The sequence below is a fragment of the Lacerta agilis genome, chromosome 13 (assembly GCF_009819535.1).
Source record: "Lacerta agilis isolate rLacAgi1 chromosome 13, rLacAgi1.pri, whole genome shotgun sequence".
Taxonomy (NCBI): domain Eukaryota; kingdom Metazoa; phylum Chordata; class Lepidosauria; order Squamata; family Lacertidae; genus Lacerta; species Lacerta agilis.
The window spans coordinates 4690759-4718187 of record NC_046324.1 but is presented as its reverse complement, the minus strand read 5'-3'; the positions used below and the strand labels follow the sequence as shown (position 1 = coordinate 4718187).

The window sequence follows — 27429 nt, the reverse complement described above, 5'->3', positions numbered from 1 at the left end:
AGTCAAGTGTACAAAGAAAAGAATCACATCTGCTGCTTTGCCCAGTTGCCTCTGCTCACCCACCCACTAACATGTGGCATCTGGAAAGCTACCCAAAAGGAAATGTGGCCCTCGGACTGAAAAATGTTCCCCACTTCTGTTTCAGAATGAGCTCAGGCTTGCAAGAGAGGTTAATAATAATAATAATAATAATAATAATAATAATAATAATAATAAAAAATAATAATGTTTCTTTGGCTATGTCCAAAGTAAGAGGAAGAACAAGCTATTGGGTGATAGAGAAAAGGCAGAATTACTCAACACCTACTTTGCCTCTGTCTTCATCCCAAAGGAAAGTGATGCCCAACCTGGTGATTATAGAATGATGTAAGGAGGGAGCTGCAGTCCAAGAGAGGAAAAGAGGTAGCAAGGAAACACCTAGCTACTTTAAATGAATTAAAATCTCCAGGGCCTGACAAACTGCATCCAAGGGTACTAAAGGAGCTTGCGGATGTAATCTCATAGATCCTATCTATCATCTTTGAGGATTCCTGGAGAACATGAGAGATCCCTACAGACTGGAGACAGGGAAATGTTGTCCCCATCTTCAAAAAGGGGGGAAAGGAAGACCCAGGTAACTACCAACTGGTGAGCTTGACACTGATACCAAGAAGGTCCTAGAACAGACAATTCAAAAGTTGGTCTGTGAGCACTGTGATTACTAAGATGGGTTTTTCAAAAAGAAGTCATGTCAGACGAACATTACTGAACAGTATTTTCAGATTTGGGGAATTTTTGCAACAAAGGATTAGTCTTTAGGATCAGAGGCACTGACTTGGGCCCAAGACGGAGGGGGCCCAATGTGCGACATCACACGTGTGTGTCAGGGACTGGCTGGATGACTAAATCCTGGATCCTGGCGGGGGGGGGGTACCTGTCACACCTCAGAGGAGGGGACAAGCCAGGAGGTACTAGAAGCAGGAAGCTTGAGGGATAATGAAGAGGCAGAAGAGGCAGGTGGCCCAGCACAGGGTAAGGTGATGAGGCTTCCACTTTGGATGCAGGACTTGACAGAGGTGATCAAAGGGTGATCCATCCTGACAGCTTCTCTGTTGGCGGCTCTCCAGCCCCTTACATGTTGCCGAGCAACAAGCCAGGCAGGCACAGAGAGACAGACTTCTGGACCCCAGAGAGAGGAGCCCTGACTCAGAAGGCTAGAGAGCGAAGCAGGGGCTGCATGCCAGTTAGAACAACTGCTTCATTAGAGGATTTTGCCTTTATGAGCCTCATTGTATTTTTTTATTTCCTTAATAAAGAAACTAACTGCAAGTTCGCTTCATTTCTCTGACCTGTGAATGACCTGCTCTGCCTGTCGGCTCTGTGACAGCGCTCCTCTTACGCATTTGCATCAGGAGGAGGCTAGGAGCCCAGAACCCAGCACATCGCAGCTTCAATTGCTGGCGGCTCCTCTCTGATGCTCAGGAGCTGGCCACTGATGCTGTGCCACGCATGGCTCCACACTTGGCCTCCTATGCCCCCTCAACATTGGGGGAGCTCAGCCCCCTGCCAACAATTATTGAGGGGGCTGAAGATGACGACGCCCCTATGAGTTGGTGCCTATGTTTATGATAAAGACCACAACTTTTGATTCAAGTCAACCACCTGAGAATGGTACCAAAACCAAGAACAACAGCAACCCCGCCCCCTCCCAAAAAACTTGAATTGTCGCACCTACATCCACCAAGTAATCAAACACTCTGGCATGAAGGGCTTTGGCTAAGGCATCCCTGGTGTAGCAGGCTTGCTCCACATTGAGGGTCACGTTGATGGATTCCGATTTGCCCCCCCACTTGCTGTCCATCTGCCTGCTGGTCAGCTTCTCCTTGAGTCGGCCCTGGTTAATTCCCAGGAGGAAAGCCGGGAACGCCAAGACTGCAAGAAATAGCAAACACATAAATAGAACATTTACAATGACGGCAAGGTTAGCCAAGGTGACGGCAGCCCCAAAGCAGAATCAAAATAAGTGCCGCTGCATCCAACAAAGCAGCCCACAAAGGTGTAGTGGTAAAACAGGCTTATCAACCGGTTCTCTAAAATTTTGGAGAGCTTTCTGCTGAGAAAATAATAGGCTTTACATTCTTGCAGGGTCTCCGCTCCTCTTCCATTCCTGAACTAGTGAGCTTGTTCTTATCAGGATTCCCAAGAAAGAATAGTGGCAGTGGCTCATCAGGCAAGGTGGAGAATCCTCTTGCAGCACTTCCGTACATGGTTTAACAAAAGAGATGGGAATCTTCCTACACAAGATAGGGTGCTGCACAAGAGTGGAGCTGTTTCACTGGGCAGGGCAGGCATCAGCTAGTAGCATTGTTGGGGGCCCACAGCTGAACCCCTGCAGCCTCCTGGCTTTACTATCCCTTATTCTTAAGTGTTCACCTGGCAGTTCACCTGGCTTGTTGAAGGGATCAAGCCCACGCAAGGCCAGAAGCAGCCCTTTCCCTCTGGGAGACAGTACGGATAGGGCCCAGAGGGAGAGGCCAGTAAACTGTCAAGTGGCACAAAGGAGGGGGTACACTGACAACACCTTGCCCAAGGACGCCCTCAAATCCAAACCCCAGGACCATCACTGGGGCTTGCGTATGAAAACCTTCCAGTATTTGCAGCCCATGCACCAGGCTTTCCACTTATTCTGGGCACAATGCTTTGGGGGTCAGGGTAGGAGAATGGGGAAATCACTAAGTATTCATGAGTGTCCTGTGAGCATGGAGGCACCTCTAGATCACAGCCTACACACTTGATCTGGAAAAGGAAAACAGGCACAGATTTGCAAATGCTAGTTTATATGTACAGATGCAAATTTAGAGTCACAGGCACCAGGGAATTTCCTATCCAAATTTCCCTAAGTAATTCCTTCAATTAATTTGCACCACACCTTCTATTCATTTACCCCCCATTTAATTTCCCAACAGATCCTGTTCCACATCAATCCAATTCCCCCATTCGTTAATCCCTAAATCATCCCTAAATAAAGACACCTTAAATCAATTTATTTCCCCAAATTAATAGCCCATCATGTCCCCTGGGTCCATCCTTACCAGGGCCAGCCCACCCACGAGGTGGGGTGAAGCAGCTGCCTTGGGTGGCACCCCCCCCACGGGCACCGTGCCTACACCTCTGTTTCCACTCATGGTGGGGAAGTGGCCCCAGTATCAGCAAAATCTCGTGAGATCTTGCTGCATCCAGCTGTTGCCATCATTACTTTTCAGCAGTGCCATGCAACCTACGTAAGGGATGCTGTTGCAGGGGCAACGGGGTACTGTAGGGGCAGGGTGGCACTTCCCACTTTGCCTCAAGCAGCGAAATGGGATGTGCCACCATGACCCTTATATCAAAGCGCCTGAGCATGCCCTGACCCAACTAGCTTTCCCCCTCGCCATCTCTGCCTCACATTCAAATCCCAATGCTCTGGTAATCCACAGGGACCACCTACACTCCTCGCTCTCCACAGCTGCATAGTTGCCGACTTCTTTGAAGCTGATGTTGCCCAGGTGAAGGACTCCAGCCACGATCTGCAGCACCAAAGCCTGCTCCTCAGCAAAGATCCCAATCACATTCATGGCATGCTGCAAAAATTAAGGTTTTTATTTTTTTAATTTTTTTTTATAAAAGCAGTGGATGAATTAAAAGCCCACCTTAATACCCACCTTAATAACCAAATGCCTTTTTGTGCAAAATTCTAGTAGTATTTCTGCATCAATTTATTGCATTCAAAATGTTATCTTGCAGCAATCCTTCCAACAGCCCTGTGAAGTAGCCTGGTATCATTACCCTAGCAGAGGCTGAGGGAGAGGTGAGCTCGAACTTCTTCACAGAGGTGACATTTGAACAGCCTTCCATTAACCACCATGCTATAGCAACTAATGGAATGGTACCACTCTTTCAGCCTTCAAATCCCTCCTCAGAACTCACCTTTCCTATAAATCCTTCATGTTAAATCCTCAGTCGCCTATTCCAACTGAAACACTGCCCAAGTTCACATGTAATGACAATTTGCTACCCTTGGTCTAGAAGGGCCCCTGGCCTGATCTAGCAAGGAGCTCCCAACAGTCCTCTCTTCTAGAGTGGGATGGGACAAAGGAAGAACCCTTCTGTCTTTGCTTTCTCGCCTCTACAGCTGCCACTGCCCCTTAGAGGAGAGACCTGCTTTGTTTGCCAAAATACCCTTGGCCACTAGAAAGCATGATGTATTATCAATTACCACTATTACCGGTATTAGCAAAGGTTGTCATAGTGCAACAATGCACATCTGTCCACATAGACCACCAGGAGGAGGAAACAGTGCAGGCTTTGCAAACAGCACAGAAATTTGTAGGAGCAATGGCAGTCCAGAGAATGGGGTACAGGTAGGGAGGGGAACAGGAGTCAGCTGGAAAAGCCTAGGTGAGAATTAACACCCTATGCCCCCTTTAAATGTGTTTGTGGGAGGGGGGTAAAGGTTTGTGGGAGGGTGAGGGGGGGCTATTGGTTTGCTTTGTTCTTGCTTTTATCATGTATTTGTAATTTTGTACTGTACTGTTTTTTCATGTTGTGAGCTACCCTGAAATCTGCAGAAGAACGACAGCATTAAAACACAGTAATAAAAACAGTTTGAAACAACTTACAATCACAGAAATGAGGTGGGTCCTAAAACTATATGTTTCAAGTGTCAAAATGTAAACACACAGCACAGTACAAACATCAACACAGACATCTCTTATAAAGCAGAATCTGCTAAATTTGCCTCCTGCAAGATCCATAAAGTTTGGAAGTCATCTGGGGCTCAAGGATCCACATCAAGCCAAAATCCACACCCCCATTCCTCCTCCCCATATTATATCTCAAATGGAGAAAGGTAAACCACAGCTCACTTGTGTGCTTTTCCTTGCATCTGACTCAATTCTGAATCGCCCTTGAAACTGGAATAATAAATCCGCTGTCCTGCCTCCCCTACTCAAGTCCCACTAACTGTAAACTTTACAGGCCAATTATTTTTACTGCCTCTTGGCAAAAGCTTGTCTGCTTTGTTATAGTTGAAACAAGGTTTATATTGCAATTTCCTGCCAGTGGCATATTCCTTTTGTGTGCCATATGTCAGATAATTTTTGGGCTGTGCTCCAGGGGAAGTTCCTCAGTGTGTATCCAGTCAATGGGAAGACCCCCAAAAAGTACCTTCTGTGAAATTGCAGTTTCTCTGCCATTACCAATCTTTGCCTGCCATGGGCAACCCACAGGGGAAATTCTGGTGCCTTCTTCACATGAAGAAACAGTGAGAGTCAAACAGACCACTGCACATAATAAAGGAATGCACACCTCTTTCACCTGCTTTTTAAATAAAAAAGCAAAATTACTACTATCCTTGGCTGAAGAGCCTGAAAAAGGGTTTCCAGTGGCTGAGGTATGGGGCTCCTCCAGCCTTCACAACTCCCCAAGGGTGCTGGTGCCCCCACTCCCCTTGGTCTTCAGCTACTGCTTGTCAACAGCCGATAATCTGTTTGTGGCCTCTAAGGTTTTATATGGGAAAATGTGCAAAATAGTTTTCAATCTCACACGCATTGTAATTGCTGTACAAGCAGAAATGTTATTGTTTTTACTTAAACCGAAAAGTTATTGAGGGGAGAGGTAGTAAGATGGTGAAGAATTTACCAAAGTTTCCTGGAAATCAGATTTGTCATTAATATCCTCCACTTTGTAGGATCCTGAGAGGCTTAAGTAGTGGTAATAGTCCATACTGGTGATGCCGAGGCTGGATTTCTGCTCAGTGGAGGCACCTTCAATCATCTGCAGGACAAAGAGCAGAAAATAGTCCAGCTAGCATAGTCAGCTTATCCCAGTCAGTAGAGAAGCTTCTGACCTTTATGTGGCTGGAATGAAGCTGATTGTACAAAGGTTGGAATCACATCTATTGCTCCACCCACTTTATCTCTGGCTCCACCCACCACAGTCATGTAGCCCCTTAGAAGGAGGATGGAGAAGTGAATCCTCCAACTCCGGCAGGCCATTTTTTACGGGTGGGTGGGGCTGGTCAGCGGCACCTGCAAACCCCACTTTCAGCTGGGAGCCGTATCTTTATCTGCCTGTGGCTACTTTTACCAGTAGGGCAGGTGGATGTGGCTTGGGACTTCTGCTGGAGGCTCCACATCACTGCCCTAGGAGATGCTGCACTAAAGAACACAGCTTTCAGACTGAAGAAAGGTTCCCGGCCCCTAACATATGGAAACAAACTCATTACAAAAGAAGATTTTTTGTGACATGGATTGTGCCCAACATTCCAAAGAGGGACGCCATCTCCCCCCCCCCCAAAGAAACTCCTACAGAAATCCAAAGGCCTAACGCAAATCTCCCCGAAAGGTAGCTAACCTGGTAGAAAATGTGGAAGCTCCTTTCCCCAGGATTCCTCATGACCACCCGTGACTTCTCCAGCAGGAAGTTGGATATTTTGCCTCCATCTGGTTCCCCACCTGGACTAAACTGGATTTCAAAATATTTTCCCTGCAAGAAATAAAGGATGCAGACTGCTGGAAATGGATGAAGTAAACATTAGCCTCAATGACACTAGGCCTTTGCCAACTGGTTGCAGGCAAGGTTTAAGTTGCATAATAATAACAATCAGTACAGGGGTTTAGGGGGTACTCAAGAGTACGCAGTACCAACACCTCTTTGTTGTTGTTGTTAAAAAGTGTGGCACTTACTGTAAGAACTTCATGGTGAGTACTGGCACCTATTTCTCTAGAAAAAAAAAGCACTGGTAATAATTTTATGTATGGTATGCATTCTTCCAAGAGCTTTCCATGTGAGGTCTTGGGCTAGAATGGAGGGGGGACTAGAACTGGGGTTTGTTTGTTTTTTGTTTTGGATTAAATGTGGCATGACAGTGGACAGGGAAATCACAAGTGACAGGGATAGAGAGGGAGAGATCAGATTCATCTGCTTACCCAGCACAGTTGACGACACAGTTGAGTTCCCCCAATATATATATATTCCCCCCAAAATGCATCATTAAACCTTTATTCTTCCACACTCTTGAGACCCTCTCTCCTTATTTATTTACTTCATCTATATGCCGCCCGTCCAACCAAGTTCTCTGTGTGGTTTACGTAAACAATAAAATACACAACTCAATTCACAATAAGCATGCGGAAACTAAAATAAAATATATCACAATAGTAGGAAACAAGCAACTAGGATCAGGCTAAGACACAACAGCTAAAACAATTTAAAACCAATGTACAGTCAACTAAGGAGAAACTTGGGCCACCAGCAAATGTCTCTCTCCCTTGTAGTCTCCTGCCTTATTTCATTAACTGGAAGAACCTGAAGAAACTCCTTTTCTGACTGTGGTCAAACAGGTTTTCAGGTTTCCTAAACATTTAAGGTGCTAAAAAGCTAAAGGCTTGCCTCTTTCAGCAGGCCTTTGAATGCAAAGATTTTGCCTGTATGTTATCATCATCATCTTTGTACCCCACCTATCTGACTGGGTTGCCCCAACCACGCTGGGCAGCTTTCAACAAATATAAAAACACAGTTAGACATACATCAAACATAAAAACTTCCCTATACAGGGCTGCCTTCAGATTTAGAAGACCTCAGAGTTATATCTCCTTGACATCTGATGGGAGGGCAGTCCACTGGACGGGTGCCACTACCGAGAAGGCCTTCTGCCCAGGCAACTTTTTAGTTAACTGTGCTGCATGATTTTATTGTGTTATGTTATTGAGTATGTAATTGATTTATTTCTGCAACTTCCTTGACAAAACAAACAAATAAAACCTATTAGACCAGAGACAAGAATGAGGTGGGGGGCGGGGGGAAATGAGTGTACACACCATGTACAATGACACTTAACATATCACCTTCAACATTGCAGAGGATGGGAAACCCTACTCTGTCTGTCCTAACCCAAAGAGGGAATATTCCTTCATGCTTCCAGAAAAAGAAGGCACAAACATTTGCAACTCTTTCCCCTTCAATCTCTCTCTCTCTCTCCTTGGCAGGAGTGCAGGAAAGGAAGCACAAATTTGTTCTTTGCACACTGTTCTATCAATATCCTCAACACATGGGGGGATTATGTTACTCCATTTCTTGGTTGAGTCAGTAGTTTAGAAAAGCAAGCTGATCTGAATCAGAGAGTGTGAAGGGAACCCCCTCCAAAAAAAGGTTGCACAGGATCTCCAGGTCTTCTTCTCTTTGAATATCCCTCCCACTTACACAAGGAGGAAGCAGTGCTTGGGGAGTTCATTTGGCAAATGAATATGCTCCAGTTCCATTTCACTCACTCAAAAAATGAATTTGGATTATGAAAGATTAATTTGCAGTTCAATTCACAATTCATTTGTGTGACCCTGGACATTTTTTTAAGCCTACAGAATTGCACAGGCTGCTCTGCTAAAGAAAAATATATATTTAAACTAAGAAAACATCAAATTGTGCACACTCTGCCTCTGTTCGCTCCACTTGCCAACCACACATCCCCATATCATGGGGTGGATGTGAGCTCCCATCCTCCCATCAGCTAGCCAACATTGCCTGAAGCAAGGTTTAATGGAGTGGAGTCAAGAAGCACTTTCCCCTTCTCCCTTCCTGCAGGCTGTGTGGAGTGTATCCCCACCCCTCTGTTAAACCCTACTGCCAATGAGTTTAACAGAGGGAGGGCAGATGCTTCTCCAAACAGCTTGCCTGGGCTGGCATTCCTATCGGGCTTTCACACCAACTGCAGAGCATGGCAACTTTCTATGTACTTATGTATATAGGAAGATAAGCAATGGAATTAAAATTAAAATTGAATTGAATTGAATTAAAAATGTCCCAAAGTCCCAGCACAAAAAGAACTTATGTTCAGTTTGCCTGGAAATTATAGGAACTGCTTTCAGATGCAATTAAGAGATTTTCTACTTAATTCATTGAACAAGTTAAACCAAATTAGTTCATTCCAAGTACTGAGAGAGAAAATGTCGCTTTCCCACCCCCAAAGCAATGTGTCCCCTTTCTCAATGTGGTGGCCCTTTTGCAAGTTTCCATGGGGGACTTACAAATCTACTGGAGTTGTTGTTCCGAACTGTTTTGGCATTCCCAAAGGCTTCCAAAAGGGGATTAGATTGCAGAATTATGTCCTTCACATGCTAGAGTCAAAAGAATAAATGGGGTTAATTGCATATAAGAAAAAAATACCTTAGTTAAAAAAAACAACCTTCCAAACATTTTCGTTAAACAGTGCTGGGCTAGTTGGGCCTTTACATTTGTCCCAACAAAGCAATCCTTATGATCTTCAAGGAACAGGTTCCCACAGGGAGCTGCAGTCTTCTTCTGGATTGTTTTGGCAAAAGAACCATGGATACTCACCTGCCCCAATTGTTAGGGAATCCTGCTGTATTTATGTGGTGTAGGGAGAAAGAGGATAGGAGGCTACAGTGCCCCCCAAATTACTCTCAATTCTGTGACGGAGAGACCTGATTTCACCAGGGGCTGGGAAAGCAAAAATGAGAACCTCCCAATGCAGTCTCAGGAGACCACTTCCAGGGAAATCTTGCTAAGTATTTAATGGCCTTTCACCTTCCTTCCCTTTGCCTCTACCAACAGCCAAGATCCAAGTGGGCTCTTCAGACTCTTACTCTGGGCAGAGGGGATCCAGCGAAAACAAAAGCTATGGTCTAGATCTGGCACTCCCAGTAGTTTTAGCTCCGGTGTGCTTGTAGGTTCAAATCCTGCTCCCTTGGTCAAAAGGAGGTTTGAAGATAAGAAAAACTGATGGAGGGCATAAGCCCCTGGTTTGCTCCCAGGCACCTGAGCATTAGAAGGATCTTGTGGAACAGAGATGGAATGAGGCCTCTGCCTGTACTGGAGATCATTCTTAGAGAAAGTCATGGGGCAGAGGGACAAGTGACTTGACCGTCTCAGGCACCTTATTCATGTATTAAATCCACCTTCAGACACCAGTCTCAAATGGGTGCACAGGGCCTCCAACAAGGTTGCAGGTGGACTTTTAATATCCACAGACAGACAGATACATGCACCCAATCCAGTAACCAAAAGACAACTGTACCAATTTCATCACCTGTTTTCTGGCAAGAGTACAGTTTTCAGTTTGCCTTTTGCAGAAAACGGTAGAATTTCCCCCCAAAATAACGGAAAAGGCTATTTATAGTGCGCAATTAAACCAATTCCAGAAACAACACAGTGCATATTTCCGTCCAGTCACTGTTTCTTTGACTACTAACAGAGACTAAACCATGCAGACAGTTATCATTGTTTCCCATGGCAAGAAAACAGGAAGGGCATAATCAACGTGAGTACAGTAAAGCAAATAAACAGCAGGGAGTTGAGGGGCAATGACAGCAGCCGCTTGGTAGGAGGAAGCAGCTACCAGTTCTCTTAAAATAGCCCATCTACCCATCCGCTGGTGATCTCATGGACACCTGTCAGCCAGATGCCACAGCTAGCTCACTGCCTTACCCTTCAGTTGCTGCAACTCCTCTACACCTCTGCCTGAAGAGGAAGTGCACACGCAGCAAGGGTCAAAGTGGTTGATTTTCAGGCTGTTCCTTTTTCTGACTTAAGATGGCATTCAGGATGGAGAAGGCTCTGAGCCTCCAGAACTGGCACGGCTGTACCTGTACAGGTACACAACAGGATCCCTGTCCAATTCCTCCTACAGAGGATAGCTTGTGTGGATTATAGAGAATGGGAGGGCTAGAGGGTGGGCAGCTGGCCACCAGATTTCAGTGTTCTAGAAACGTCACATACACTCCCATTGCCTCTTTACGTTGGAAGAGGAGAGCAAGATACAGTAAGTAGAAAGAATTAGGGAGGGGAGGGGAAAGCTGTCATGAGTAAGAAGAGCCCTGCTGGATCAGACCAACCCCAAGATTCTTTTCCTATCCCCAATGCAATGCCCCTACGAAGCCCACCAGTAATGGCACTCTCCCTCTCAAGCATACTGCCATTTATGCTGGAGCTGATATAGCCATCATGACTAGTTGCCACTGACTGCCACATCCTGCTATGCTGGGGTGCCTGGTTGTGATCAAACAGAAGTGGTGGAAACTGGGATTTCCTTTCTTTTAGTGGGAGCGTGGGGGAACAGAGGCAGAAATGAGAACAAATAATTTTTTGAAGGGCAAACATGAATGCATTTGAATGTTTTAGGTAAAGTCAAACTGTCTAGCTGTGGAAGTGGTCCACTGGTGCTGTTCCAGCACAGCCCTCTACTGAAAAGGACACATAATTTTTTTAAAAAAAACAAACTCATCCTCGAAATCCATTGCTTGTTCTCAGCATTGCAACACAGAGCTATACTGCCCCCAAACGTGGAGGCTCCGTTGAGCCAACCATGCTGGCGGGATGGGGCTTCCATGAGTTAAGCAGGAAACAGCAGCTTTGGGTGGGTGGAGCCAAGGGAAGGCAAGTGGGAAGGGGCCTTCATCAGTTACAGAGTGGAGGGTGAGGACTGGGAGGCAAAAGTGACACAGCTAACAGGTCTATGTCAAAAGAGCATCAGGAAGCACTGAAGGAATTAGCCTCCACCAGTCTCTGTAGAACTAAGATATTGACAGGATTAATGATACCATTAGATGAACAAGCAAGAATAGATGCCCCTAACTAACCCAAGGCTCCTTTCAATAAGTTTCAACTTGTTTCAGCCTCAGATTAACCCACTGAGCCTATGAACAAGCTACACAGGAGTCCAAAGGGAATGTCATCTGATGATAATCAATGGTACAAATACATCCCCAAGTCAATGGTACAAATACTTCTCCCAGAAGTATCCACTTACCTGCACTTTTGGACCTCCTCCTGATATTTTGGAGATGTAACTCATGATGTACTTAGCTGCCACAGTCTTCCCAGCACCACTTTCACCACTAGGGGAAAAAATAGTAGGATATATCTGAAGCCATCCAAAGGAAGAGACCCCAAATACATGGTTTGGCATTAAAAGTACAAGCAGACTCAAGCCTCAACCGCATGTGTTCCTCCCTTCCATTCTCGCTTTGCAGCAGCCTTTCTAACTTGTCATTACATTCACATCCGGTGAACTATGGCTTGTGCATAGTATGCCCACCTTCTTGGATTGAAAACTACAGTTCAAAGTGAATTTATAATCCTGATTTGCAGGCAACCCATAGTTTCAAGATTTGGATGCAAAGACAAACAACAGTTTGCATGAAACCAAAAACTGAGGCTTCTAATCTTTGTACATGATGGAACAAGGAAGCATGCAAGCCCACATTATATCTGATCTCCTTTACATCTGCACACAATGTTTTTTTATTCTAGTTTTATTGATCAGGAGCCTGATAAATTTGTTCAATATAAAAACTGTAAAACTAAGCAAGACAACAGTACAATATTTATGAACTGCAATAACCCGAATTGAGTCCTATTCCTGCTGGCCTGACTCTTTCAGAGCCCTTCTTAAATATCAGTGAAATCCCTCCAGGGAACTGTGGTCATTCCAGCAAAAGGATTTTTCTAGAGTGGTTGTGCACCAGTTCCTCTCGCTTCTATTGCTTTTCCAATAAGCATATAAAAATGTGCACTCTCCTTTCTAATTCCATCCCCCCTTAGGGATCTCTCACCAGAAGCTTTCTGCAAAAGCATGTATCTTAAATTTAAAAAACAAAGCAGTTATAAGTGACTCAAAGCCACTAAAGGTTGGGGGTAAAAAAAAAAAAAAAACAAGAGAGAGAGAGAGAAACATAATGCATCCCATATCCATTTCAGGGAATTTTGATGCCTCTATTAAGTGTCCCCATGTAGAGTTACCAAATACTGCTATGTGTGTTGAACATTAAAAAAAAAAAACATAAAGAGAAAAACTTGGGCAATAAAAGCATCCTGTATAGCACTCAGAGTGATGACTAAGTTTTACAGAGAGCCTTTTGTTTTCTGCACTACCTCATTTCAGTGAACATTTTCAAAAAAATATAATGGAGAAACAAATAATATATAGGTTAATAATATACATTTTGATTCACAGAAGAAGAGCCTGGCTGTTGGATCAGATCAAAGGCTTACTTAGCCCTCATAGGATGCCCATGTCCATTAAGGGAAGCCCCCATGATCCTGCTCATGATCCTGTGGAACTGGTATTCAACTGCATACTGCCTCTGATCCAGGAGGGAGCATATACAGTCATCATGCCTAGAAGCTACTGATGCCCATGTTGGTGGCCTCCATCAAACCATGTGGAAAACAGCTACAGTTTGATGCTAGTTTTAGAGCAATGGTACCTATTTATCTACTTGCACTGGTATGCTTTTGAACTGTTAGGTTGGCAGAAGCTGGGACAGAGCAACAGGAGCTCACCCCGTAGTGCAGATTCAAACTGCCGACCTTCCAATTGGGAAGCCCAAGAAGCTCAGTTGTTTAGACCAAAGCGCCACCCGCATCCCAGTTAGATTACTACCAGACATGATATCATACAACTTTGCCCAGTCTGGTGCCCTCCATATGTTTCAGACTACAGTTCCCATCAGTCCCAGCCAGCATGGTTGTCCGATACTGGGGCAGATGGAAGTTGTAATCTGAAACATCTGGAGGGCACCTGGTTGGTGAAAGCTGATATAATACACCATAGGCTACCTTTGCCACAAGCCCCAAACAACACAAAAGCTTTCTCTAGCACTCTTAAAAACTGGTTGGCCTAAGTAAAAAACATTATTTTTAAGAGATGGTGTGCTGAGGTGGCTCAGAACAGGAGCTATGAGCCAGGCCACCCCTTCTTCTCTGGTGATCACTCGTAGCTGAGTTAAGATTGCCTTCTATGAATATGGTCTTAACAGTGTGTCCATATGTGATTATGGAGGGCAATTCTGGATCCGCACATCCTTCCATAATGGGGACAAAGGTTTCTGGGCAGGAGTTGATCTTGGTGAGGATTTGCCAAATGTGCCTTCCTCTTAGCTCATTTCTCCCTTTCGTCCTGAGTTCGTGCTTCTTCAAAGTCCATGACACCTTTAGTGAAGGCTGTTCTCCAACTGGAGTGCTGGCAGGCCAGTGTCTCCCAGTTGTTGGTGTTTATATTTCATTTTTAAAGATTTGCCTTGAGAGAGTCTTTAAACCGCTTTTGCTGCCCACCGACATTACGCTTTCCATTCTTATGTTGGGAATAGAGTAGTTGCTCTGGAAGATGATAATCAGGCATGTACTATGCCTGAAAGGGGCCCATCAGTGGTGAGAAAGATTATTGGTGGGAAACGGTCCTTCTGTTCCCTGGCCCTTTTTACTGGAGAGGTCAGCCATTAAATCCGGGGGTCCTTCTGCATGCAGAGCAGGTGCTCTTGAGATATTGAAGCCACAGTTAGTTGAAAACAGAAAGTTAGGCTTCTAAAGCTCTGTTTGTGGATATTCCTGAGCAGGCAAGAGCCGACAAGCCTATTATTTGAAGCCTGCCCTTCATCATAATAGATCCCAGGGTGGAGTATAATGCATAAATTACAATGCACAGCTCACATAAAATCAACTGAAAGCAATTGAAACTATAAATCAATGTGAACAATAGGAACAGCTAAAAATACAACACTGAAACCCCAGCAGTTATAGAAGCTGCAAAGCAGGCTTCCTTGGGATTAAACTTCAATGCTGCATCTGAGCCTTCCCAGCGTCTGTGAAGCCATTTTGAAAATTCAAAAAGCATTCTGTAAATCCTGTTTCTAAATACTCATTTGGCTTGCTTTTATCATTGGGGGGGCATGGGGGGGACCAGTACAGCTGCTCACACACGTTACTTAACAACCAGCTGACAGGAAGTTCCAAGATGTTTAAAAACATGGCTTTTGTTAGGAAGTGCATAAATAGTCCGATTACAGAATTAAGGATTTGGGGACTCAAAGAACACACGGCCATATTCTCAACAAATAAGATTTAAAACCTGCCTTCTAACAGAAATGACTCTATCCCAAGAGAGCAGGGGGGAGGGGATATTTGAGCTATCAAAGGTGGCATAATGCCTACATGTAGTGCCAAATTCAAAGAGGGGGAGAAAGGTGGCCACTGAGGATGGCAACAATTCTTGTGTGAAATAGTTAAAACAAAAGCTGACTGGCAGTAGTCCTATTTACTCAAGTCCCATTGAGCTGAATTGGACTCACTTGTCATATTATGACCTAGTTGAGATTCCTGCATTGCAGGGGGTTGGACTAGGTGGCCCTTGGCGTGCCTTCCAACTCTGCAATTCTATGATTATTATTCTGTATTCCATTTGGAGAGGTTTGCGGGGGGGGGAAGAGAAACAGCCACAGGCAGCTCAGCAGCCTCTGAGAAGTCAGACTCAACTATATGCTTAAATAAATTACGAAGTCCATGCATTAGTACTATTACAATTAAATGAAAAATCAAAGCAGGATATGGTGCCAGAACAAAGTAGGAGTTTAGCTGGTGGAGGCTGCATTGATCAGGCTCAGTCCACTGTGCCCTGTTCCAGTGCCACGATCAGACATGTGTATAGGGTGGAGAGATCTGCAACCCCCGCCCCCCATTGTATCGAGTCTGCTGTTTACATTCACGCAAACCATGCATAAGTTCTAGAAGATGCAACACCATATTCATTGGAAGAGCAAAAGCAGAATAAGTTAGAAAAAATAATGCCATGACAAATAAACTACAAACACACAAAGAGATGGATTACAAAAATCCTTGAAAGAGGAGGATGCATTTAAATGCTGAAATATCAAAGTTGAAAACTGAACCCAAGAAATCATGCAGTATCAAGCACCCTGATTTCTAGGTAAAATTAAGCTTCTCCATAATGAAATCTGAGCAACTGGGTGTATAATTTTTAAAGGGTTATTCAATGAAATGCAACATCCTCTTTGTTGTAATGAGGCTTGCACAGCTCCAGGGGTCAACAGGGCAAGCACACCTGATTGTCTGGGCCTCTGTTATTCTCTACACAACAGAGCTGAGGAACTATGGCACTCCAGATTTTTCTGGACTATACCTGCCATCATCCCTGCCATTGGCCACACTGGCTAGATCTGATGGCAGGTGGAGAAACAACATCTGGGGGGCCACAGGTTCCCTACCCGTGTTCCCCAGGCTCAGAACTCCTCCATTATCCACAAAGGTAGAGCTAGTTATCACATGAAATGACCTTTGGATCTAGGAAGACCTTTGAGCTCTTGATTTGCAAACCACACACACACACACACCAAGACAATGTTGAGAGGACAAAGGGCCTCATGCTTGCTACTTCCTAAAAAAGCTAGAATGTCCCAGTTTCAGTCCTTGACATCTCCAGGTGGAGCTGAGAGAATGTCCCTACCTGAAACACTGGAGAGCTGCTGCTAATCATCATAGACAATACTGAACTAGATATAAGGCAGCTTTCTGTGTTCCTAATGCTGCACTGGGCAGCTGCTGTTGGTGGCCCACAAGTTCTGTACTTTCCCACATGGCCACCACAAGACTTTGACTGGACAGCCCCTCCAGCAAAGTGGAGAGCGGTCTAGATTTGTGTAACTGTGTCTAACAGGGTTTCAGTGCCACTTGTGTATTAGTTTTAAGCGTGCCTCTCTCATCTTTGCAGAGGTGGACTTTAAATGAGGTTTAGTCCACAAACCCATTCTGAATCAATAAATCAGACAATGGGACCTGCTTCCCAAATGGTTCACAGTCCTCCTCCATCCAGGTCCTGAGAGCCCAGTAGCATCTTATAAATAGCTGCAGTTGCCCCCTTCAGCCCCTGTGGATGAGCTGCTTGCCTTTTCATTGTTGCAGCCTACCTTGGGACATTATGAAGGGGCTGTAATTAATTTAATAAAATAATAATAATAATAATAATAATAATAACAACAACAACAACAACTTAGATATTATCAAATTAATATGCAATGTAATTTCATCTGTTGTAGGGACTATGTTTTCACCACCAATCCAATGGCTCAAGGTAAAATTTTATTTCAAGCACCTGGGACCTAAGTGGTGAATGTCATAAAGTTGATATGGAGGAGAACAGTCCAGCCACAGCGCTGCCGCATGTGTGTTGCACAGCATAAAACAAGAAGCTGCATTTCTAACCACGTCACTGTTTCTTTTCTTTACCCCTAGCCACACTCAAGGAGAATTCCTGTAAGCAGTAAAGAGTACATTTATTTTTAAGCTTCAGATTCCAGAAATAGACTCAAAAAGCCACAATGATGATACGTTGGGAAATAGAAGACGGCTGGTTGCTCCCAGGCCAAGGATGTGTGGGGCATAATCGAGCATGGCAGCGAAAAGGACCCTGAAGATGACCGCATTTCATTTATTGCCACAGCCACATATCCACCCCATACAGAGATCAGCACAAAAAGATTTCTGAAATGCAGAGTTGGCCACTAGTGGCTCAAGGGCAGGAAGGTACTTGGGAGTTTATGACATATCAGCCAGTACTTCTTGCATCAAATTAGCCTTCCAAAAAACAAATGAAAATGACTTGTTTTCAATAACCCAAAGGGTCTTTGACAGAGATCAGCCAGCTAATAGAAAAGGGGCCCTGACAAAGATTTGTAGATTAGCGCTGTCACCCAGAATTGAGGCTGGATGTAAAGGCACTGGGTATGTGGAAAGGCCACATGAGAATGAATGGTGGACACTTGAGCAAGACATATTTAACAGGATGGACACTACAACCAGGGAGGCTCAAGGGAAGGGAGAGGTGGGCCCTGGATCGTGGAACAGACCCGGAGACTCGGGACACAAAAAGCCGGATGCTTTCTGGGGGGGAGGGGGGACTCATGTTCTTTATTCATCAGCCACAGTGCTCACTCGCTGTCACACACAAAGAGACTCACACTCGCTCTCTCACACATGACTAAGTTAACTGTGTTATATATATATATATATGTATAAGTTCCCTTATACCCATTTAATTCAGTGGGCCTACACTGAATCAGATACAACACTTGGAAGCAAGTCTGCTCAAGCATGGCATTAACAGTTATTTGCAATAGAAGCAAGATGGCCTCCTAGACTGTGTTCAGTGCCCCTTATCCAAACCAGGGCATAAATGCAAATCGTGAGGTTAAAGAGCAGGTCCTTACCTGATGATGACACATTGGTTCTCTCTGTCTATTATCATGTTTCGGTACATATTGTCCGCTAGAGCATAGATATGTGGTGGATTTTCATACTGAGCCTACGGGGAGGGAAATACATGTGAAGCGCCAGGCAATAAATGAAATTGTTACTAAGAAAAGTCATATCAACCACAAAAAGATAACTTCTTAGCCATTTAAACAGTACAGCATTAATCCTCCCCCCAAAGGGCATCCAGAAACTGATAGACAGCTTCCAACTTCTAGAAACAGATAATTTGGTGCAATGAGATACTGAGGTGGATTGAGCGGACGAGACCAATAGTGGGTCCAATGGTCAAGAAGGCGGCTTCTGCACATGCTGTAGAAGAGGGAGTGAGGGGCAGATGGGGCTCGATGGAAGGCAGCCCATCTAAGAGAAGGAAACCTCTGATCCAAAACCTCTGCCGCCTTGTGGGATATCTTCAGGAGTAAACCCTGCACAAATCCAGAACAGAGCCCTAAGACGTTTGGATGGCGTCTTGTATGCCTCCTTCCGGCAACTCCTGCAGCCAAACATATTGCTCTGCTTTCCTCAGGACTACTTCAAGGAGGCCAAGAGGGAGGTCTTGTCATCTGGTCAGCCCAGGCTTGCGCCCCAGGAGGTCACTTCAGTGCTGCTAATGCAGCGGTCTGGCTTCACCCCCGGATGTGCACAGAAGCCAACAATAATTTCACATTTGTACTCTGTTCATTTACTGTTTTTTTAATCTTTCTTTGGGACTTTATCCTCAAAAGCTCCTTTTTTGTATTTATATTATTTTGTTAACATCCATTTTCTTTTCATGTGAATTGTCTGTTTTTGTTGTTTAGAAAAACAAATTATAAAAGAAAAAAAGAAGAAGAGACAACTGGCCTCAGCAAACCTTTAAACATTTTTTGAGAATGAAATAAGCTAAGAGAGAAATCATCACTTACAGCTCCTTGATACATTTCAATTTCTTTCTCTCCAAAATATGGCATCTGCTTGAACGGGTTCACAGAGATCAGCACGGATCCAATATATGTCTATGTTTGGAACAGTCAAGGTTCACAATGTTAAAAAAAAAAAATCAATTTATGATGCAAACTCCCTCTTCACCCAACTAGCCCACCCTCTGCTTTTCTATATTGTAGTCCATGTGTGATTGTGCGCACATTTCAGCTTGCAGGCTCAAAACATAGATAGTAGAATGGTTACCGAGCAAAATAAATCTTAGTTGTTTAATCATACAGGAACATTAGAGAAATACATATGGAAGCTGCCCTAAACCAGATCAAACCCTTTATCTATCCAGTCCCCACCACCCTCTGCCCTGACCAGCTGCATCTCTCCGGGGGGAGGGGGGGTCTCAGGGCTGTGGAGATTCTGTTCCATCACCTGCTGCTACCCAACCCTTTCAGTTGGTGATGCTATTCGGGTTTCATCCTGGAGCCTTCTGTGTACAATGCTTCCCCTTCCTCTAGTTCTTTTAAATGAAATTATATTTTTTTTTATAAGATTTTTATTACTTTCAATTAAGACAAAAGAAAAACATAACATAAACACCAACATTAACACCATAAAAACACACAACATAAACATAATCAAACAATAACAATAAAAAGAAAAAGAAACTTATACAAACCTTAAGCTAACGCTAATCTTCATACTTTCCTTGTTTCTATCTTCTCTATTTGGGGGCTTCCCCCATTCCCTCCACTGTCTTCAAAATCATATATATCTTCTAGGTAGCTTTATATCTTGTTCAATTGGCATTTGCCCAAATTTTGATATGCTTAACTTTACTTAATCAAATACCTAATCAACTATAAATCTTATCTTAGCATCATGTCTTAACATATTTTAACAAATACATCATTCGCATAAAAATTTCCTCTTAACGGTTTTATCTAACACAAGTCTACTAAAGCCGATATTCTATTTAATTCTGCTCAAATGTTCAATTTGACTGATTTAACTAAATAGTCTTTAAATTTTTTCCACTCCTGTGACACCTTCTCCTCCCTCTGGTCCCGGATTCTGGCGGTCAGTTCAGCGAGTTCCATGTATTCCATCATCTTCATCTGCCATTCTTCCACTGTTGGTATCTCTTCACCTTTCCATGTTCTTGCCAGTAAGATTCTAGCCGCTGTTGTGGCATACATAAAAAACACTCTATCCTGACTGGGTATCTCTTCGTTGGTTATGCTCAGAAGAAATGCCTCTGGTTTCTTACAAAAGGTAACTTTCATTACCTTCTTAAGCTCATTATAAATCTTATCCCAGAAAGCATTTACCGTTGGGCACAACCACCACATATGAAAAAAGGTACCTTTCGCATGTTTACATTTCCAACATACATCTGACATTTTGGTATTCATCTTAGCTATCTTAACTGGTGTCAAATACCATCTATACACCATTTTCATTATGTTTTCTCTTAAACTATGACAAGCAGTAAATTTGATACCTTTCTGCCACAATCTCTCCCAGTCATCCATCATAATATTGTGCCCTACATCTTTCGCCCAATCTATCATTGACGATTTAACCAGTTCATCTTTCGTATGCCACTCTAGCAAAAGATTATACATTTTGGAAAGGTTCTTAAAGTTCGAATCTATCAGTTCTGTTTCCAGTTTTGATTTTTCTACTTGAAAACCAACATTTTTGTCCATTTTAAATGTTTCATACACCTGATGATATTGCAGCCAATCGGGGACCTGACTTTTCACTTGGTCGTAGCTTTTTAACTTAAATGAGTCCCCTTCCTGCTGCAATATGTCCATATATCTTAACCAATTTGCAGACATGTTCGGTCTCTTATAAGCCTTGGCCTCCACTGGAGAAATCCATCTAGGAGTCTTTCTCTCCAACAGATCTTTATATCTAGTCCAAACCTGATACAAGGATTTTCTAACTATATGAGTCTTAAAAGTTCTGTGAATTTTAACCTTGTCATACCAAAGGTATGCATGCCAACCGAACATATTATCGTGTCCTTCCAAGTCCAACACATCAACATTCTCTAATTTAAACCAATCCTTTAACCAGCAAAAGGCCGCTGCTTCAAAATAAAGTTTTAAATCCGGCAGGGCAAAGCCTCCTCTCTCTTTAGAGTCTGTTAAGATCTTAAACTTGATTCTAGGCTTTTTGCCCTGCCATATAAATTTCGATAGGTCCTTTTGCCATTTCTTAAAACAGTCTAGTTTATCCAGAATTGGTATGGCTTGGAATAAAAACAGCATCCTTGGTAGGACATTCATTTTAACCACTGCTATTCTTCCCATTAACGACAGTTTAAGTCTTGTCCAAATTTCCATATCTTTTTTTATCTCCATCCACAGTTTTTCATAGTTGTCCTTGTACAGGTTCAAATTCTTGGTTGTGAGATTGATACCTAGATATTTTACAGTTTTAACAAAATTGAGGCCTGTGGCTTCCTGTATTCTTTGAATCTGTTCTGCACTCAAATTTTTACCTAGAACTTTGGTTTTCTGCTTATTTAATTTGAAGCCAGCTACAAGTCCAAATTGTTCAATTAATTCCAAAGCTCTGGGGACACTGCTTTCCGGTTCCTGCAGGGATAGCATCAGATCGTCTGCGAAGGCGCATAATTTGTATTCTTTCTCTCCCACTCTAATTCCTTTTGTCTGTTTGTCTTTTCGAATCATATTTAGAAGGACTTCCAAGACCGTGATAAAAAGTAGAGGGGAGATAGGGCACCCTTGTCTTGTTCCTTTCTCAACTTCAATCTCCTCCGATATCACACTGTTTACTATTACTTTTGCTCTTTGTTCTGTATAGATGGCCTTAATGCCATTTAAGAATTTTTCTCCAACTCCCATCTTTTCCAAATTCTTTTTCATAAATGTCCATGATACTTTATCAAATGCTTTCTCTGCATCAACAAACAATAGTGCCGCATCTGTGTTTATGTCTCTCTCCAGTTTTTCTAGAATGTCCACAATAATTCTCGTGTTATTACTTATTTGTCTTCCTGGCAAGAAACCTGCTTGGTCTCTATGTATATAGTCTTTCAACACTCTTTTCAATCTTGTAGCCAAAACATTTGCGAAGATTTTATAATCCACATTCAAAAGGGATATTGGACGATAATTTTTCATTAGAGTCTTATCTGTATCTGGTTTTGGAATCAGTGTGATAAAGGCTTCTTTCCACGTCTCTGGTGCCCTATCTCCTTCTAGTATTTTATTGCAAATTTCTCTTAACGGCTGCGATAGCCAATCTTTCAATGTCTTATAATATTTTGCTGTTAGTCCATCCGGTCCTGGGGCCTTCCCCAATTGCATATTGTTTATTGCATCTTCTATCTCTTGTGTCGATATTGGGTGGTTGAGGGTTGTTAGTTTTTCCTCTGGGACTTTTTGCAATCCATTCTTTTCCAGAAATCGGTCTATCTCTGCTTCATCTATCTTCTCCTCCTTGTACAGTTGCTTATAAAATCTCTGAAAACACCATCTGATTTCCTCTGGTTTCTCTACGTTTTTTCCATTTACTACCAAGTTGCTGATGACATTTACCTTTTGTCTTTTCTTTAATTGCCAAGCTAGTAGTTTTCCACATTTATTAGCAGATTCAAATGTTCTTTGTTTCATCATTTTCACTTTCCATTCGATATCTTGATTCATAATATTCGCGTATTGGGATTGCAAGTATTTAATTTCTTTTTGAATTTTGACACATCTGGGATGTCCTCTTAATTCTTTTTCCTTTTCTTTGATTAATTTCAACAGTCTCTCCATTTCTGCATTTTGTTGTTTCTTCTTTTTTGCTTTTTCACTTATGAGGAATCCTCTCATTACCGCTTTACTTGCATCCCAGGCAATCCTTTTCTCCACTTCAGAACTCCAATTGATTTGAAAATATTCTTTCATCTTTTTCGCCGCTCTTTCTACTAGCTTGGTGTCTCTCATCAATGCGTCATCCATTCTCCATCTAAAAGAATCCTTGGAAATCATTTTTAAATTTAGCTGTACCGGATTGTGGTCTGAAAGCGTTTTGGGACCAATTTCTGCCTTTTGTATTTTTAGAGCCAATTCATTCGAGATCCAGATGTAGTCTATCCTCGACCATGACTGCTGAGATTCACTGAAGTACGTTGCCTCTGTTTCTGTGGGGTTTTTTAATCTCCAAGAGTCCACCAAATTCAAATTGTCCACCATTTCAAAGAAAGTCTTTGGGAGTTTCCCATCGTTCGTTAATTTAGTTCTTTGAGATCTGTCCATTAATGTGGAAACTGCCCCATTGAAGTCTCCAAGGCAAACTACCTTATAGTCCAAATAGTCCAACAGCAAGTCATGTATTTTTTTGTAGAAAATCGACTTTCCATCATTTGGTGCATAAAGTCCCAGAATCAAAATTTTTTCGCCTTGTACGTTAATTTCAATTGCGATGTATCTCCCTTCCTCATCTTTAAATAGCTGTCTTGGGCTATATTTCTCCTTTGCGTAAATCACTACGCCTCTCTTCTTGACCTTATCCGATGATATAAACTCTTGGCCTAATTTTTTGTTCTGTAATAGTCTTCTGTGACGTCGGACTATGTGGGTCTCCTGTAGGCATATTATATCCAAATTCTTCTTTTCTATGCTATAAAACACTCTGCGTCTCTTTGGTCTCTGGTTCAATCCCCGAACATTCCATGTCATTAACTTGAGCGCCATTTTCCTTTATTTATTCTTCTCCTCCAGTTGCTTCTCCTTTCTTGCCTTCCTCTGGATCCTGGCTTGGCCCTGGTAGTCCCGGCGGTGGTGGAAATACTTCTGGAAACTTGTAAAGCTGTGCTGGATCAAGTGGAGTGCCTTTGAATTGTTCCAGGTGTTTGTCCAAAAACTTTTGCTTTTCCGCCAAGGATCTTATTCTTATCTTTTTCCCTTCAAACGTAAATGCAAGGCCTTCTGGGAATTCCCAACTGAAGGGGATCTTTCTTCTTCTTAGCTCAGTAACCAAGTCGTTATAAGGAGCTCTTTTGTCCAAGAAAAATCTGGGGATATCCTTATAAAAAATTACTTTATTCTGCTGTACCACCAGGTTGTTTCTGTAGTGTAAGTCCAGAAAGTAGTCTCTGTCGTGTCTATCGTGTAGCACAATCAAACAGTCGCTGACTGTTTTAGTGCTTTTCTTTCCTCTGGAACCTCTAGGTCCAAATCTGAAGGCCTTCACTATGCGTGCTGAGACGTTTACCTCTTCTAGCTCCCAGTATGTTGAAAATTGCTCCACAATGTAGGCTTTTAGGTCTTCTCCTTCCAATTCTGGAAGACCCCTTAGACGGATGTTTCCTTCTCTCTGGTGAAGTTGCAAAAAGGCAAGAGATTCCTCAACAGTTCTCTGTCGTGTTCCAATATTCTCTATCTGCTCCAAATCTAAGTTGTCCAATTTTTCCTCCACCTTTTTTATTTTTTCCCTGACCACTTTGATTTCCTCAGAGTCCTTTTTCAAAGTAGTCACCTCCTGCCCAATTTTATTAATTTCTTCTCTGTTCTTCCTTACGTTCTCCTCGATTTGTCCAATTGATCTTTCCAAGGTCTGGGTAGAATTTTTAATATCAGCTTTTATATCCACTTGGAGTTTTTCTATTGCAGAGTTCACTGTTGTGTTTACTGATGATACTGAATCTTGTGTTTGCTTCAACCCTTCAGTCACACTTTTCAGTCCTGCTGCAATTTCTGCCACGCTAGCAACCAATTTCTCCATTTGTTCCTGAAGAGTTAGGGAAACAGAGCCTCTTTTTTGTGCAGAGCTGGAGCCAGCTGTTTTAGATCTAGTGTCCATTTCCTGTGGGCTCTGCAATTGTAATCTCAAGGTCACTCCAGTTGCTGTGGTAACAATCTCAGACATTCACAGTGGAAGACCAACAGTCCCAAAAGTAAACACCAGGTGGCCAGCAACTCACTTCTGAGAACAAAGAGGCTGCTGAGCCAGAAGCCCACACCAGTCCAAAGATCCAACTTTTAGGCAAAGAGTTCAGATTTTTCCAAAGTTATAAATTCCTTCAAGCCAAGAAGAGTTTATTTTAAATAGCCCAAGTCAGTAGCTGTTTCTCACTTGCAGTGTTACCACCAAGTCCATAAAATAACTTGTATCTGGCTACAAAGAAGTCAAAATGTCTCCACTGGTAAACAGTCACTGTAACACCAACAAAGAAAAAATGGCAACAATATATTGCAGCCCGCTACCGACCCGGAATCCTAGTCCAGAGGGCGAGCGGTGTCTTCTTTTGCCATATCAACTGTTTTTAAGTCTCTAAATATCCTTTAAACAACTTTTAAACAACTTTTAAAAAGTTTGGCAGAGTTCGCAAAACTTTCCCGTTAGTCGCGGCTTTGATCTTTTAGCGCTACCAAGCTCGCGCGAACAGTTCAAAGGGAACAGGCTTCCTTTTAAAGTTTCCTCTGCAAGCAGTACTCTCCAAACTTGTCAAACAATCCAAAACTTTAACTTACAGAGTTTCTTTGTAAATTTCTATGTCGGAAGTGCCGGGTGCTCGAGTCTGGCGGGATCGCTGCTTTGATCCTCCGCAGGCAGTCGCTTCTTCAGTCCCGTGCCGGAGCTTCGCTCGCCTGATTTCCCCCTTACGAGGGTCAATCAGGAGCGGAGACGGCACGTCTGGGACCCACGAAGCAGTCGGTCCACGGGACGCTCTTCCTGTGGCTTTAAGGGACCCGTGGCGCAGGCACGGTAATCCCTAAAGCCTAACGGAGGACGGAGCCGTCGGACTCCCGTCCGCCATTGACCGGCACCAAACCGGAAGTTCTTTTAAATGAAATTATAGTCAACTAATGAAATAATAAAATTTGCATGAATTTGCATAGAAGCAGAACAGTTCAGGCACAAAATACACACTTCCTTTGTTTTTAGGATGATGCCCATGCGATATGTCACAACAGCTGCCATTTTGAAAGAGGCATCTCCTCCTGTGCAAGCGAGAAGAGGAAGTGTCTCTTTTGGGATGACACTTGCCATCTGCAGTTTCTCCAACTCTCAAAGTAGACTTCCTTAGTTGATCGATATGCTTTTCTACTGACTCGTGTAAGCAATTCAACACTGCAGCCCTATACATTAGTATCAGGATGTGCATATTGTGTTTGGATGACTGGTGCTGCATGAGTGATAGCATCATTTAACGCTTTGCTATTCAACACACAGACACACACCCAACACAGGCACAATCGGCACTCAGTGTTGCACACAGCAGCCCATTGTCTTGGGATAATAACTGCAAAATGATGTCATGCTGCAAATAATAAAAAAGCAACTAAGGCAAACAAACATAACTTCCATATTGTGTGGAATTGCTACATTTGGAGGATATCCATGGAATTATAGCACCACTCAGGACATCTGTAAAAAAATAATAATCCCATGATTGATGGAGGTGACAGCTGAGCCATTCAGGAGCCAATGCCCAGATGAAAACTAAAAGGCCTCCCTTTTAGGAATTTGGGAAGTGGAAAAAGAAAGCAGTGAGTGTTGCTCTTAGCTATCAGGAGAATAGCACCAGATCTTGCAAAGCTTTTTAGGCCTGAGTGAGATTATGGGATGCCAAGCCTTGAGGAGAAGACGCCTGTTACAGACTAGGAGAGCAGCAGAAAAAGGGCCATCCCTGTGGAAGTTAGAAGCCCAGTAAGCTTACGAGGGGAGGCTTATGAGGGGAGGCCAGAATGGTGCTGGAATTTTGCAACAATCTGCACTGACAGGACAGTCATGGTGGCAGAACCCATTCAGACTAAGAGACTGAAGGGTATCTCCACAGAACCGAAGCTTGCCACCTGTGAGAAAAGCAGCTTGAGACAACACACAAGCTCCAGCCTGGTTGCTCAAGTCTGTTTGACTCCAGAACAAGATTACATTCCTTAAGAACACCTTCTCACAAGGGAGAACTGTAAGTGACACGTAGAACTGTGTAACAAAGCACATGTGTTGTATTTTGATGTTTATTTGATATTTATTTTGATATCTGAGCTTTACTAGCACAGTCCAGCGTGGAATAGCAGCATATGAACTACAGTATTGGCCCGAATATAAGCCGCATCTGAATATAAGCTGCACCTTTAAAATTGATGGGGGGGAAGAGAAAAAATGCCCAAATATAAGCTGCTCCATTCCTCACTGCTCCTGGCTGCATTGGGGCCGTAATTTTGGGGGAAAGTGAGGCTTATATTCAGGCCAATATGGTAACCCTCTGCAAGGGGCCTAGCAATAGAGACATAGTATCTTCAAGGGAAGGGGTGCAATGGCTGGGCTGGGGAGAAGTAAGTGGGGAGATGTCAACTCTTTTCCCACCAGCCAGTATTCTATGGCAATTGATGCAAACATAGTGCTTTATCACCTTCAAAGGGAGAAAGGGGGAGGGATCACACATTTGTGAGGTTCAACACG

At 43.2% G+C, this 27429-nt stretch overlaps 1 protein-coding gene across 1 annotated transcript in view; it reads right to left on the bottom strand.

The window, feature by feature from the left end:
* The window catches only part of MYO1E (myosin IE), a 111873-nt gene that overhangs the window by 42191 nt on the left and 42253 nt on the right, over positions 1 to 27429 (bottom strand). Inside the window, exons 3-10 of the mRNA XM_033167782.1 lie at positions 18984 to 19073; positions 18033 to 18127; positions 11783 to 11870; positions 9042 to 9131; positions 6373 to 6504; positions 5659 to 5793; positions 3467 to 3599; positions 1715 to 1911 (exon numbers count right to left, since the gene is read on the bottom strand). Of these exons, the coding sequence (XP_033023673.1) occupies positions 1715 to 1911; positions 3467 to 3599; positions 5659 to 5793; positions 6373 to 6504; positions 9042 to 9131; positions 11783 to 11870; positions 18033 to 18127; positions 18984 to 19073 (960 nt within the window). The remainder of the gene's footprint in view (positions 1 to 1714; positions 1912 to 3466; positions 3600 to 5658; positions 5794 to 6372; positions 6505 to 9041; positions 9132 to 11782; positions 11871 to 18032; positions 18128 to 18983; positions 19074 to 27429) is intronic.